At 40.9% G+C, this 15,106-nt stretch overlaps 1 protein-coding gene across 4 annotated transcripts in view; it reads right to left on the bottom strand.

Moving 5' to 3' along the window:
* Positions 1-1,111: 1,111 nt before the first annotated feature.
* Positions 1,112-15,106, bottom strand: part of LARGE1 (LARGE xylosyl- and glucuronyltransferase 1) — a 279,282-nt gene continuing 265,287 nt past the window's right edge. For all 4 annotated transcript variants that reach the window (XM_008931589.3, XM_018080646.1, XM_018080645.1 and 1 more), the window contains 3 exons: positions 14,848-14,994; positions 9,549-9,744; positions 1,112-5,264 (listed from right to left, as the gene is read on the bottom strand). In XM_008931589.3, coding sequence (XP_008929837.1) covers positions 5,067-5,264; positions 9,549-9,744; positions 14,848-14,994 — 541 coding nt within the window. In that variant the 3' untranslated portion in view covers positions 1,112-5,066. The remainder of the gene's footprint in view (positions 5,265-9,548; positions 9,745-14,847; positions 14,995-15,106) is intronic.

A 15,106-nucleotide genomic window follows, 5' to 3' on the forward strand; every position in this document is an offset into this window, starting at 1 on the left:
TTTTATGTTGTGAAACAAAGTAGCAGTCTTCAAACAATCCCCAATATGCTGAAGTGTTTGGATGTAAACACATCATCTAAATATACATTATGAATTACTACTGTAAAAATAACTTAATTTAGCTATCAATTCTTCTGTATTTTCAATACTGCAGTGGAAATACTAGATTATTGGTTGGCATTGTCTACTAGTGACTTATTTGTTCCAGTCTCGCTCACTGGAGTTGAAGAAACTTAGATGCTTTTTTTTTTCCCTAAAATTGAAATATTTTTTGAGCTAACAATGATACATTCTCTTTTTAACACTCCCACCATTGAACGTATTAGACTTGGTTGAAGTTCATAATTAATGACACTCACCCCACTTGCTGAGCTTGCTGTGTTCTGCTGTTGCTGCCCTGAAACCTGAGGAACACCCATACAGTATCTGGCAGAGTAGGAACAAATGTCCTGAGCAATGCCTAAGAGTAATATCTCTGCTGATTTGCCAGGACTCCCAGTGCTTCTGGTCATTAATCTTCCTCAGCTGAAAACAGATGGGGCTATTAAGCAGGCTGGAGTAATGGGGGAAACTGGCAAGATAGAGAAGGAAATGCATTATCTTCTGGATAGAATTGCACATAAAAATGAGAACATTAAAAATGTATTTTTCATATTTAATTGGACTATGTACGATTATACCTACCAGAAAATAATGTGCAGTGTGCTTTGTGCAGGGCATTTATAAAACTGTTCAGCTGTGCTAGGGCCTTATTTTTCCCTGTGGAGAGAAACAGTAGCTACAATCCCAACAAGGTTTTTGTGCTTCTCCCTCTAACACAGAGCTTACTCTGCTGCAACAGCTACTGCAAATAACACTATGAAGTGTCTCTGCTTGTTGCAGTAAAAGGAAAATGCAGTTTATGATTTACCAACAAACGACATGAAGTCTACCAGTACTTTAGTGAGTATATGTCATATTCAGTCTAACAAAAGTGATGGAACTGCAAGTACACCTGCTAAATCCTGATAAATCACTGAGTCCAAGACAATGATTATAAATGGAAAAAAACCGAAAAATGTGAAGTGGAACCAGATTACTCACATAGGAAACTAGCAAGCCTGGAAGGAATTACTAAAAGTAAGGACTTGGGAAAAAAAATCTGATAGATATTAAGGACTACCCAGGATAAACAAAGACATTTTCTAGGTCTGCCAGATAGGCAAATGGTAGATGACCCTTAGCTAGAAATTGATAGGGTGGAAACTACAGCCAAACTTTTGAAGGTGTTATATATATACTGTGACAACAGAGAAAAATCATGGAAACCTATTAGAGGGTTACAATAAGGTATTAAATGAAGATAAGTGCTTTGCCCAAAACTTAAACTTGGAAAGCCTGTTATATCAAAGGGAGAAGCATGAAAACAAAACCAGGAGGACTGTGTGCCAGGCATCAATTATTATTTGGAATAATAATTAAGCCTGAAATGTGGTGGGATGTCAAAAGGTGCTGGGAAATACACAGTTCAGGCTTTGGGACTTGAATAGTTTCGAGTGACTCCTGTGTTTCAATGTTTTGTAGTGGAGAGGGAAAAGGGAGACACAGAACAAAATGTGTCAAGGTAAGAGCCCAAATTAGAGGAACAAAAGAATTTTTCTGATCCCTTGATTAGGAAAAGGTTAGCATTTAGAAAGGTTAAAGAGGAAAATACAAAGTCTCAAAACTTAGTAAGGTGAAATTCAATATAAATTTAAAAACAAAGCACTCTTTATCTTTTTAAAGGAAGAATTGGTGACCCTAATTAAAAAGAACAGAAAAACTGAAATCCTCAGATTAAAAATGGAAAGGGCCTTATAAATAACCATGGAGTATTGTATCCCTTAGATGAATGGAAGACAAGGAAATGCTGATATGACTCAATTGGAAATTTTAGAAGTTATTCGGGCCAAATAGAAAACCTTCAGAGAATGGAGATAAAATACTGTAAAGCTGAAAGGAAGGTATGTAATAGTTAAGATGGAGTTTGAGGAAGCTAAGAGAGAGTCTGAAGAGCAAACAGTAGGAAGTTAAAGCTGAAAATGCACATTTGCTCAGTATGCAAAAGCAGAAAAGTGGAGATATCTGGTAGGCCACCCCAAACAATAAGTAGAAGAAACAATTAAAGACAATAAGGAATCTAAATGATTTATTTGCATCAGACTTCACTGAGAGGGTGCTGGAGTGATACCTAAATGAGAGACTCACACTTTCCAAATATCAGAGATAAGGAGAGGCCATAGACTGAAGACTCAAGAGAGAAGTTGGTGGAACAAAGCAATAAAACAAAGGCATTAAGTCACCAGGTTTTTCTGCTATTTCTTGAAGATTTCAGGAGAAAACTGATAATTAAGTAACAAAATTGACAGCAAATACTACGGTAGAGGACTGGAAGACAGTCAGTTATAACTAAGTTGGGGATTTTTGTTGTTGTCAGTGGTGTTTTCTTTCATGGTGTTGGAGGAGCCCTGGTAGTTACAGTCAGACATGTAATCCTAACTTGCTATTAGGTAAATTGGATGAAATGTACTAAAAAAACCTAATCCCCACACCTCTCAAATTATGAAGCACAAACATGACATGACAGATACAAATCAGTACAGTGTCTATAAGGAAAAAAAAGGGACTCTTTGTACCTACTACCAATCTTTGAGCTGGTTACATCAGCCAGCACACCTAAGCCTACCCTGGAGGCCCCAGAACTCACTGTACAGTCAGGCAAGTAGCAAATTATTACCTCCCCGCTCCCCCCATCCTCATCACATGACCAGTGAGAAGAGAATAATGAGAAGAATGTTGATAATGGTACATCCAAATAATATACAGGTCCGTGTTACAGGTTGTGCTGCTGCAGGGCAAGGACAAATGTTTTTAATACACATGAAACATAATGGTGGCCACACTGAAGCTCTGATTGGAGATTTTATGTAGGTATAACCAGTGTCAGACTCTCTCAGGCCAGCTTTTGGTATCTTTCTGCACATTAGCTAATCAACAGGACTCTGTGCTGCAGGGTTCTTCTCATTCTCAATAAGCACAGTGACCTGAGCCCTTAATGGTGAATAATATGGGATCTGGGGAGTTAAGATTTTGGTTTTTTTAAAAGAATATATCTTAGCCAGAACTGAGCACTCACTTCTTCCCTGCCCTTTCTAGCTTTTTATGTAAATCTTTACATGAAGCTATTAAGAAGAGAAAAAAAGCTCTTTGGAAAATTATGCAGTGATATATTCTTACACAGCCAACACTCCCAGGAGAAAAAGTGAAAACTACACATAGACTCCCGCCCCTTTTTATTTCTTCTCAAAGATGTTGCCTTTTTTGGATTTTCTTATATATACAGAGAATGATGAACTGGTATTTGTAGTTTAAATGTCTGGTTTAAACTGCGTGGTTTCCACCGTAACAGAAAGCTCTCACAAAATGTCAGGTTAGAAATAAAACCAAGCTCTAGAGGGATGAGGTGGGGAGGAAAGTAGAAGATCCAGTGGCTGAAAAACAAAATAGAAAAAAAATGAGCAGAATGCAATGTAGATTCATTTTCCAACTCAGGCAGTAGTATTGGTATGTGTGGTTGTATGGGGATCTGGGGTAGGGAGACAGAACACATTTCTCACTGAGTTGTTTCTGCTTTCTCTATTAACATTGCAACAGAAATTACAAATAGCCCTGCAAGGGGTAGTGCATTAAACCTCATCTCTTCATCCCATGTAAACACAACATTAATACTGAAGATAAAGAAAATGGCAAAAAGTCCAGTGTCTTGTTTTCTGCATTTTGCTTGTTAGGTTTCCTGTTCGCCCTCCAGCGTACTCCTGTGTGTACCGATGGTGTGAACTTGACCAGTCCACGTTCAAGCAAACACTCACTCAGATTCCCAACACATTCTTTTCTCCCCCTCGAATGGGGAGTTTATTCCTAACAGTTCTGCTCCTTTTAATTATAAACTCCTTTAACGAAGTAGTTCTGAGACCTTGCAGCAGGCAGCAGGAGAGCACCAAGGCTACTAGTTGCCTTTTTACTAGTTTTTATTCCCTGTTCAGCAAAGAAGTCCACTTAAAGCCTAAGGCCCAGAGCCTTCACGTTTGGGCAGCACTGAAATGAGCCTACAAATCAATATTCCTCTGGTACAATGTGCCTTATAGGTAAAATCCAATTCTTGCCTGAAAAAGATAAAGAGTTAGAGTCAGACCCTTTATCTTAGTAGACACATGTGAACAAGTTGCTCTGGTGAAAACAGACCTTACAGTGACAAGTTTTGTTCACTTTCTAACAGAGCTACTGATCTTCTTTACTGGTCCACCAAAATTGAAGATGGGGAAGAAACACAAGGGAGACATTTCCTCGGCAAGGAAAGGAGCAGCATTTAGGAGTGGGGCAAAGGCAGGGTGGGGTATAGGGGATTTTCCTGATAAAACAACTAATTTGAGAATAAAAGACCAACTGATATCATGTATACACCTAAACCAGTAACACAGCTTCTCGGGAGTGCAGTATTGTATACGTGTCCCCTGTGTTTTCAAGGCTAATTCAGACCTTTGGCTCATCCTGCATTAGCAAGGTCATCCATGTTAACAGGGCCCCTGTGAAAGTTCACAGGTGAAAGTTCCCTTTTAGAGTAGTGCAGATTTGAAATTCACAGGACAGCGACCCGAAGATCTTCCTTTACAGATAAAAAGCATGTCAAATTATTAAATAGCAACATGAAATTCTATGTTCTGAAGGTCTGTCTTTGCTCTGCAGTTAAGAGAGCGGAGTGCATTCCCAGTCCCTGCCCAGTCCCCACCTTCAGTGGCATGGAGGGTGCCTGGCCGGCCCTACTCGCAGACACCTCATGAATGCTAAAGCCAAAAGGCCTGGGGTAATTGGGGAAGGGACGAATGAGCACAGTCCGAAGACATGTCACTTCAAATTTCTACTGTTAGAACTGCCAAGTATGATATAAAAACAGAAAGTATTTCTCAGTTCAAAATTTGATGACTGGGCCCCACACGCTGAGTGGCTCTTCCCTCCGGTGTCCCTGTTTCCCGTACACGGGCTCTGTGGTGCTAGCTGTTGTTCTCTGCCGTGAGATATTTGAGGGCTGCAAAGCCGTAGTGGCGTGACATGTCCTGCTGGAACTCCTCCTTCAGGGTCTTGAGACAGATGCGGTATTGCTTGTTGGAGCGAAACTTGGTGATGTCGAAGCTGGGGGCGTGCGGCATGTGGATCATGTAGGCGTTGGGCAGCACCGTGAACTCGTACTCCTGGGGGAGAAAGACACTGACTGTGAGGGTGTTCCCCAGCCCTCTTGCAATGCATCTCTCCTGTACCTCCACAGTCAAACATGCTCCAGTAAGTAACAGTGCAGTGTGGGTCTCAAAAAAACCAAACCCATGCAGGTATCTCAAATAAGCTTTTTTTTTTTCCAAGTAGCTTTTTCTTTGATGAAAGATCTACTTTTTCTTTTTGTAAAATCTTAAGATGGTTTGGGTTGGAAGGCAACTTTAAAGGTCATCTAGTCCAACTCCCCTGAAATGAGCAGGGACATCTTCAACTAGATCAGGTTGCCTAAAGCCCTATTCAAACTGACCTTGAATGTTTCCAGAGATGGGGCATCCACCATATCTCTGAGTAACCTCTTTCAATGTTTTACCAGCCTCGTAAAAAACTCAACTCTTTTAAAACATTTTACTTCATATAAGCCAAATAATGGGGAAATAGTACCAAAGGCACACCTGAAGCCATGTCTGCAGCACACACTTTGCAGTAGTGTGCTTGCAACCAACACAACTGTGACTACACGGCATGGGTCTCAAGCGTCCATGCAAAAGCCTGGCCTTGTCCCTAAAAATTATCTTGCTTGGGATGCTGGAATAAGCCATATTTACAAAGGCAAAACTGCACAACATATGCTGCTTTGCCTATATACTAAGGTACTTACAGAGACAAAACTGTCCAAAACTATTTATAAACCTGAAATAAGGGGAGAGGATGGTATCATTTATAGGCGATGTGTGAAAATGAACCTGCTAATTCCATATGCTTTGAGATGTTTTTATGTAAATTAAGTTTTTCATGAAGTCTGAGATACTGTGCTACTTCTCCTTCTCCTGTAAAACTACTTTACTAATTCTCTTTATTTATATCCGACCAAGTTCTTTGACAATTTTTGTTGCTAGAAAACAATGGTTCATTTAAGTCTCAACTACTCCTGTCAGAATCTTTCTATTTTTATAGTTAAATTATTAGAGTAAAGCTAGAAAAGGGCTGATCCTTAGACAAGCTGAAAGTTCACTAGTTCACATCCTATGATGTACAACAGGCAGGTATCTCCTGCAAGAAACTGGGTAGAAAAGGAATGTGAACCTCATTACTCTGTAGCCAAGCAAAACATTCTAACCACCAGGATGCTACCTCTTTTTTCATATGGAACTTCAAGAAATCCAAGTTGTATATGATGCAAATAACAAAGAAACTTTGAATTCCCCACAGGCAAATTTACTTTTGTTTTCACACAGTCTCTATCTACAGCTGTTGCTGGATTGACTCATTAACCATCTCTACATAAGACACTGGTCAGAGAGAGAACAGCCACAGAGCACGCTGGCTTCAAAACAAGTGGTGCACAACTTCCCCTGGTTTGCAATGCCCAGTCACTTGTAGATTTAGGAGTCTGTGCAGAGACACAGAGTATCTACAGTACCGAGGCAGAGTACTCCAAAATGCTTTAGTAGGGAAAGAGATTGTTGGGAGACAACAACTTGTGCTAATAAACTTTAGCGTTTCACCTGTCAGTCTTTCTTCACCTAACAAACTATGATCAAGGTAGAGAAGACTGAAAGCTGCTGCATTACAATGCTACCAGAAACCAAGTGTTTGAGCAATACAGCCAAAAAATGAAGCTAAATTAAGACAGGAAAAAAGTGAACAGAACACAACGTGGATCCATTTCCCAACTCAGGCAGTGGTATTGGTGAGCCCAAAGTATAGCTAAGGCTGCAGTGCCTTCCCAGAGTCACCTATGAAGCAGTAGCATGTGTCGGACAGCTAGGAGCAAATGCCATATGGGTGCTCCTTTCTCCTTATGAGAATGCCCGTTACCTGACAGACAGTGCTAAAGAGGTAAGTCTTTGTGCCAATTTACAATGTTGTCATAAATGGGAATGGGGCACTGAGCTTCTGTATAGCAAGAGCAAAATAATCTCATGTTCACAGGCAGAATTTATTTAGTTGGAAGATGCTTAAAACTAATGGGGAATTAATCCCAACAACAAAGGCTGGCACCATGGAGTGAGGAGAGCTGATAAACCACAAACTATGTCTCTAAGGGACCTTAAAACTAAAAGTCAAAGCTGCAGAGGAAGATGCATCCCCCTCATACAACCTTTTCTTTGTTCTCTGCTTGCATTTCAAGTCTGTAATACTGCAGGTCAGGGAGTGTCTATGCTCTGCAGTGCAAATTGTTCAGCACGGCGGTGTTCCCATCCCTGTGAAAGGTCTTCAGGCACATAAAGCCTTCCAAGAAATGATGAGTCTGCTGCTAATAATCCCCTTTGAAATACACTGGGCTGGGGTCCTGGAAAATGGGATGCTCAGTCTAGTTCCACAGTGACTGGAAGAGCAGAGAAAGGTTTCCTAATGATCCATCCCTACTATGTGGAAACCCCTGTTGAGAAGGCAATGCAATAACCTAGCTCACAGATTATAAATTCTTTAGATGGAGACTCATATATTTGTATTTGGATGCTGTATTTGTACAGCAAAATCCAGCTCAGTGGGCACCTGCACGCTCCCAGAATAACAATGACGATTGTCTCCATGTGGTGTGCTGCTCTGAGGGACAGCAGTGGCACAGGCCCTTGGTAAGGGGTCTGGAACAGACCTTTTGACAGACACTCCAGCAGCGAGGAGCAATGAAATAACTTAATAGGGAAGCTGCTCTGCCCACTGGTAATGAAGCCAGCCAAGCAGCTGGCAGCTGTGTCTGTGGACACCCTGAAGCAGAGGAATACCACAGGGGAAGGTAGCTGTGCGACCCCATGTCTCCTCTAGGGTGATCTTGAGGGAGAATAGGCAGATACCCATGTTGCTGCAGAGGAAAATGAAACTTTTTTTGAATGTTATAATGTGTTCAAGGCTGGAAGAGTGAGAAAAACAATTTCCCAGAGTTAGTTCCAACCCAATGACCATTTTAAAGTATCTGTGCTATGATCAACTATGAAAAATGTTTCAATCTCCCATGTGTGAATCTCTGCTGGGCAGATCTCTCTGCACAGAAGACTTAAATCCTGAGTGCTACGTGAGAGCTGCCAGTGGGAACATAAGCCTTGTTACACAGATTAACAAATAATAAAAACTACCCTGGCACTCTCCACAACTGATGGTTAATTGATTAGTGTTTGGAAAGTGCACTGGAAAATTACACTGCTATAGCAAATTATTATTAACATTAATGTAAGGGACAATTTTTTTTCTCAAGATAAGTAGGTATACATTTGTTGGGAATACCCTTCTGCAAACAGAGGGTGAGTGGCTGCCAGCCCAAGGTGACCATGCAGTTTTGTAAGCAGAAGTAGAAAATATCCATCCCACATATTCCAGATTCATAGCAGAAGGTATCACAGGAGGATACAGATGGCCAAAACCTATTTTTTTAATTAGCATGAAATTCTACAAGTTCAAGCATTGGGATTGAAACCAAACTGAAAAACCCACCACAAACCCAAACTAAAAAGGAATGCCATGACCCAGACCTTGCTGATTAGCACAGTGGTTAGCTTCAAATCCAAGAACAGCAAGGTGATGCAAACCCTGCTATTTCAGTGAGCAGCAGCACTGGGATCCCATGGAGCCGTAGTCACTGCCAGCCTCTAAGATCCAGGTTGGTGGCACAGACCTTGGCAGCTCTGAGAGCTCTGGTGCCAGTCTGGGATTCTTGACCTTTCTCTGCATCTGTATTCTTATAAATTCTGCCCCGCAGCTTCATTCCAAGTCACAGATCCAAGAGGCAGGTAGCCCAAGGCTTAAGTACCTGGATCCTTTAAAGTCTGCTCCACAGCCCCAGACTTCGGAAATGTAAAGACTTTGGCTATTCAGATACATGCTGTAAATCCCAGCCAGAGACTGAAGATGCTTGCCTTGGATTCAATTGAAGATTACTTTTTGAATTCTACATTAGCATTTGGGACTCACCAACCTCTGTCTAACTGAAAAAGATCCAGCTGGGTCTGCAGATTCCCTACCAAGCGATGGGACTGGCAACAAGTGCTGCAATGCTTCAGTCAGGAGGAGGGCACTGCAGGGGTTGTGTCACTGCAAAACGACTTTCTCAGCACTGATAAATAAATTAGACTTAGTTCTCCATTTAATACTTGACAAGGATTAAACTGAGTGTTCCCAACTCAAGAACCACTCATTAAGGAGCTCAGTATGGCCGGGTGAGCCGTACTGGTGATGCAAAGCCTAAAGTCTTTCTACAGGGCACAGATTTCATTTTAACAACCCTGCTGCACAGCCCTGGGTGAGATATGCAGGTGTCATCTCCTCACCTGTGCATCCAGCTCCATGATGTGAGCTACTTTGTTCCAGCCAAATCCAACAAACCGCCTGTCATACTCCGGGCAGTCCTTCCTCACGACGACGTATGGCTCAAAGTCTGCTTCCCACTCAACGCGGTAGGGGGTGGTGGCTGTTCGCCACTTGGCAAAATTGGTTGGCGCGTGCCCTTTCGTCCAGACGTGGTACCTTAAACAGACATAAATGGCAGGGATGTGGGGAGGTAATTACATAGAACACATCTTGGCAAGGTAACAAAATGTTACTCGTTAGATGAAATGCTCAAAAATAAGGACATTAGCTTCCAGTTCACATCATCATTTTCAGGACAAATCGGAGGCAATTTCTAGGACTATTTCCAGCACGCTTCCCAGAGCTCAGCGCTTAAACACCTCTAGTCGGTGAAGGATAGTGTGAAAACACTACCTCATGCTAATGTGAGAAACAATTACAAAGTACACTGACATTCATCTGCGCTACAAAGTGCTGTGTCTTGTTCCTGGCAACCAAGTGGCTGTATCGGTCGGTGCTCTAAAATCACTGTGAAAATCTGTAGCTCAGATAAGGTCCCTAAAATTTCTACACCACAGTGACATTCATGATCTGTTTTATATGCCATTTTATAATTTGCATGAGAGAAACCTGGAGCTCTGGATAGATGTTCCGTTTTATTAATTACTGCCATTATTATGGCAGGAACCAAGATGCATAATTAAATTAATAAGTAAAATATCACATAAAGGCTTTCTGCTGTACATTCTACATTGTGGGGAGTACTCATGTGATCCTCAGTAAGGCAATCAATTTGATTTACAGAAAAAGATCCTTTTATAATTCATTAATCTTGTTCAGGTCACAGCAGGTCTCTTCCTAGCACAGCTTGAATCCACACCATTAGTGCTAGGGTCAATGACTCTCGCCCACTTATTTAAACACTTTCCAAAAACCAACTAGACAAGATCTTTCTGCAGATTCATAGATTAAATGAAGAAACAAAGGCATAGCAGTTATCTGTATTATAATACTGAGAGATATGCAACAGAAGGGACAAAACAAATATCCTGCCAGTTTGTAAAGCAAGGTACATTGAATTCACAGGGATGACTCATATGCCAAAAGTGAAGGTATTTGAGCACTAAATATTGCAAGATTATGACCTGAGGTAATGTTTCAATCCCAGAAATTCTTGTAACATTGTTAGCAATTTAGCAATTTAGCCATTGCTAAGAACAGGGATGTAAAATCACTGCTTAGGAGTTTGTACTTGAACTGTATATTCATTTGGTTAGTAACATAAACAGAAAGGTGGTTCAGCTCTGCTTACTGTCCATGTTCAGGGCAGTGCAGGAGGACAGAATTATTAGGATAGCACTGGGGTCCCAAGTAACATATGGTCCTTTGTAGGCTGCATTTCTAAACTGTAAACAGGTTTCATTGCTTTTAGGTATCTGCCTTGGGGACCCAGAAAAACAAAACCCTTCTGTATTAAAAAAACTGACAGAGAATTAATTCTCCAGATACTACTAGAAAGCAGTGCCAGGTTCACAAAGATGCTTACAATCCTTACTGTCCTTTGGAATCACCTCCAAAAACTCAATCCTTCTCTTGCCCTCTTTTGGAAATGAGTGGGTAACCTACCCAGTCACTAATGTGCAAATATCTATGTGGAAAAAAAATACAATCACAACAGGGTTTAAAATGATATAGCACAGTGGAGGGTGCTCTATCTTCTAAAATCCTACCTCCGGCATTTTGAAACTAATTATGATAATAATAATAATAATGACTACTAAACACTTATGAAGTGATTTGTATCTTCAAAGCCCCATACAAACTTTGGTTAATTGAGAGATTTCTGCAGAGAAGCAGCCAAATGCTGTTGTTATTCTAGTAACACTCTCCCACTGATTTAAACAGGGGGGTAACAGTACACTAACCACAAAAGAAACTTCAATTTCTTTCCACCCTTTTTGGAGATATCAGTGTAAGCACTTACAGCAGCTCAAGTATAACCTCTGTGATCCAAGAGAGCTAACTAGCCGGGAAAAATAAGTAATTGTGAAAAAACAATGAAGGGAAAATATGGAATTGGGATTGCACAGAGAAAACAAAGCAGAAAGGAAGAAACAGACCTGACTGTACAAAACAACAACAGAGATTATTTACTTGCCTCTGCAAAGTAACTGATATGAATGAAGGGAAAGAGGAAGGCAAAAGGATGGCTAAGGTTAGGACAAAAAGGAAAATGAGTACAGGATGCTCAAATCAGCTGGGCACACACTAGCTATAAAGGAATAATTAAACTGAAAACAAGAATTGTGAGATACATATGTATCTGTACATACAATATACATGGGCTTATATATACATATACACACACACATACACAGATAACTTGCTGGAACCAGGACTTGGCCGATGGCTGATCACTGCATGAAAGGTACTGCAAGGCAAGATAAGCAGACACCATTACCTGGATGTCCATATAGAGGAAGCTGCCATTGAAGGATGAGTTGTTTTCAACAGACTTTACTATCAGTGAAGCAGTTGTGAGAAGTGGTTCCCTGTCTATATTTGTCTTCCATCTCACAGGACAATTGAATAAATGCAATTTTCTTGCTCAGGCCCTTCTCACTCAAGACTTAAATACACACTGAATTTTAAGGCCACACTCAAACTCACTGAGTCCCTAAGGAACTTTGTGAAATTGTGAACAACGTATTTTTCACTATGCTGGCAGTTTTGACAAATCCAAACCAAATCATTCTATATCTGTAAAATGATTATGAGTTTCTTTCCCACGGTTCATAGAAAACAACTGGAAAACACCACACTCCTTCCTCCTCCACTTTGCACCAAATGTTTCATTTTCCTTGCATTATTGATTGCTTAATTTAAAATAAAATGTGAAAACTATAGCAAACTTTGCTAAAGTTAGCAAAATGAAGTAATTACTCTTCTCAGAGTGTTATTCCTCTCTGCATTGTCCCTCTGAGCTTCCTGTTACAATGAGAAAGATGACTTGGTGAAAGAAAAACTTCCCGAGTCCTGTACTCAGATGCTTAAACTTAAATTTTGCTGGATTGTGGATGCAATCAGTTAATTGGCTAATCAGTTGTTGCTTTTTATGTTTTCTCAATACGATGATGTGTCTTCTACCAGCTGTGGTTTCCCTTGTGCCTGAAAGTGTGTCGATGATACATCTGTGGTTCATCAGCTATGACCCAGGCACTGAGCAGGCACATCCTCACGAGGCACACTCACAGCCAGCACCCGCAAATGAAGCCAGCAAGCTGGCACAGAGCATCCTGCTGTCACAGAGGGTTTCTACACAGCACACCTTGCCCACTGCAGATGCTCACATCTCTTCTGGTGGTGACTAAGGGATGTAATTGAGAGCCATTTTGTACTTCTTAGCTGCCCAGAGGTAGAAAAGGTCACTATTTGGAAAAGAGGTGACAAAAGCAATTTCAGCAAGGGAAAGATTGTAATCTACCATGTGGTGTGAGGGACTGGGATGCTGCAGGCACTCTCAGCAATCACTGTCACAGCAGTCCTCCCCAGTTCACTCCCACCCGCTCAGCCACGAATTGCAGCATTATTAAAGCACCTTGAAGGTGGAGGTGGAAATTCTCAGCCCAGATCACAGTTGCTTTGTGGCTGTTGATGGATTTGAGCAATGAAATGAGCCAAAACAAACTGGGGAAGCATTTGTAAAATGTGTCCTACTTTAATATGTACACCAGCTGCATGTCCTTCAATTCTTATTTAACCAACCTTGTTCTGGCAAAACTCCCACTGATGTTAAAGACATTTTTGCCTGAGTGAGACTTGAGAAAGGGTTTGGAAATCTGGCTGTGTACGTAACACAACAGCATGCTGTATAGTTTGAAGATGAAATCTGTAGTGGAAGGCCACTGCTGTGCAAGCTGAAAATTTGACTGTTGGTGGAATGTAACATCTGAAAATCCTGAGGGAGTTATTTTCCACTGGAAGGATTTTTTCTTTCAACTACGGGAGAGACAATTATTTTCTATCAACAGATCTCTTGTTAATTTTTACATCTTTTGACTGTAAAGAACGATGGCAGAGCAAAAGTACTTGCTCTATCAGTATCCTTAAGTAATTTTCCAGAGGCATCAACTCAGTTGCATCAACTTTCTATTTCAAGGCAGTCACTGGTATGACTTTCAGTTTCAAGGCATCAGAATTATGTTTTCTGTCTGCTATGACCTGCATGCAACCACATGAGGGAAGGGTGGTTGCTGCAACAAGAGAGGTGTGTAATATAAGGAATGGAAAAAGTGTGAGGAAAGCTCTAAAGTAAGAGAAGGATGGGAGAGGTGATATAGAGCTCCACCAGCCATGGATAATACCTAGCTTTTTCATAGCTTTTATCTCTAGATCTCAAAATACTGTAAAAAGGAGAGGTGAACATTGTTACCTGCATTTCAGAGACGGAGAACAGAGATGTAAGAAAGTAAAGTGATTCGTGTACCACCTCCCAGCAGGGCAGTAGTGGAACTGAGAAGAGAACACAGGTCTCCTAAGCCCCCTCTCTGTGCAACATCATAAGGCCACATTGTACTCTTCCCATCACTGAGATGCTTTACAAATCTCTGCTAATCAGACCTTACCACACACCCCCAAGAGACAGCTAACCCCTGGTAGCTGCATTTTGAAACTGAAGAGTCTGGCAGATAATAGAATTGACTTGTTCACAGCCACAAAAGGAGTCTGCTTCAGAGAGGAGCTCCAAATTTAGGTGTTCTTCGCTTCTTAACTTGTAGTCAGAGTACTCTTTTACCGCTGCATAGAGAAACTCTAGGTATTTAAGCAGCTGTTTCACACTTTAAAAAAGCATATGGCAAGCTTGCATTTGTTTTTCCAGTAAGTCAGTAAGGAAGAGAACCAACGAGCAGAGATACAGAACTTTTGGTCATATAAGAAGACACAGCTATCCAGACAGTATTTGGCAGCCAAAAAGTAAATTACATGCCCTTGAGTGTAATGGTCACGCTTGATTTTGTAGTGCAATAAAATATGATGAAAAAGAACAAATTCAATTTAACAACTGAAGTCCTTCAGTAGAGGACTATAATACTAGATAAAGTTCTGACCTTACAGATGGAATATATCCACATATGATTCTGTTCACTACCTCTCTATGAGAACGGAAAAAATTCCAATAGGTTTCTTAATGGAGCTGACAGTGAGAGAAAAGAATCAAACATTCACAAGAACAGAAAAAATAGAGATAATGATCACAGGTTCAAAAGCACTTTTCATTACCTGAATGTGAAGAGGGTTCCCATGTCCAACATAGACAGCAACTCTGCTTTTGACTTGGGGAAGGAGAGGCGGTAGCGTAGGGTCTCAAAAGCAGGTACAATCAGAGCTTTCTTGGTGTTAGCTAGGTCTAGCTGGATGACAGACTTCCTGGCAAAGAGAAACAACAAACAAAAGCAGGAAAATGTTAAACTGAGCAAATCACTTGGCTTTTCAAAATAAAGTGCAGAGAATTGGCAGATTGATACTGTAAATGTAACTA

Source organism: Manacus vitellinus, unplaced genomic scaffold, assembly GCF_001715985.3.
Source record: "Manacus vitellinus isolate BGI_N305 unplaced genomic scaffold, ASM171598v3 scaffold_5_pilon, whole genome shotgun sequence".
Lineage (NCBI taxonomy): Eukaryota > Metazoa > Chordata > Aves > Passeriformes > Pipridae > Manacus > Manacus vitellinus.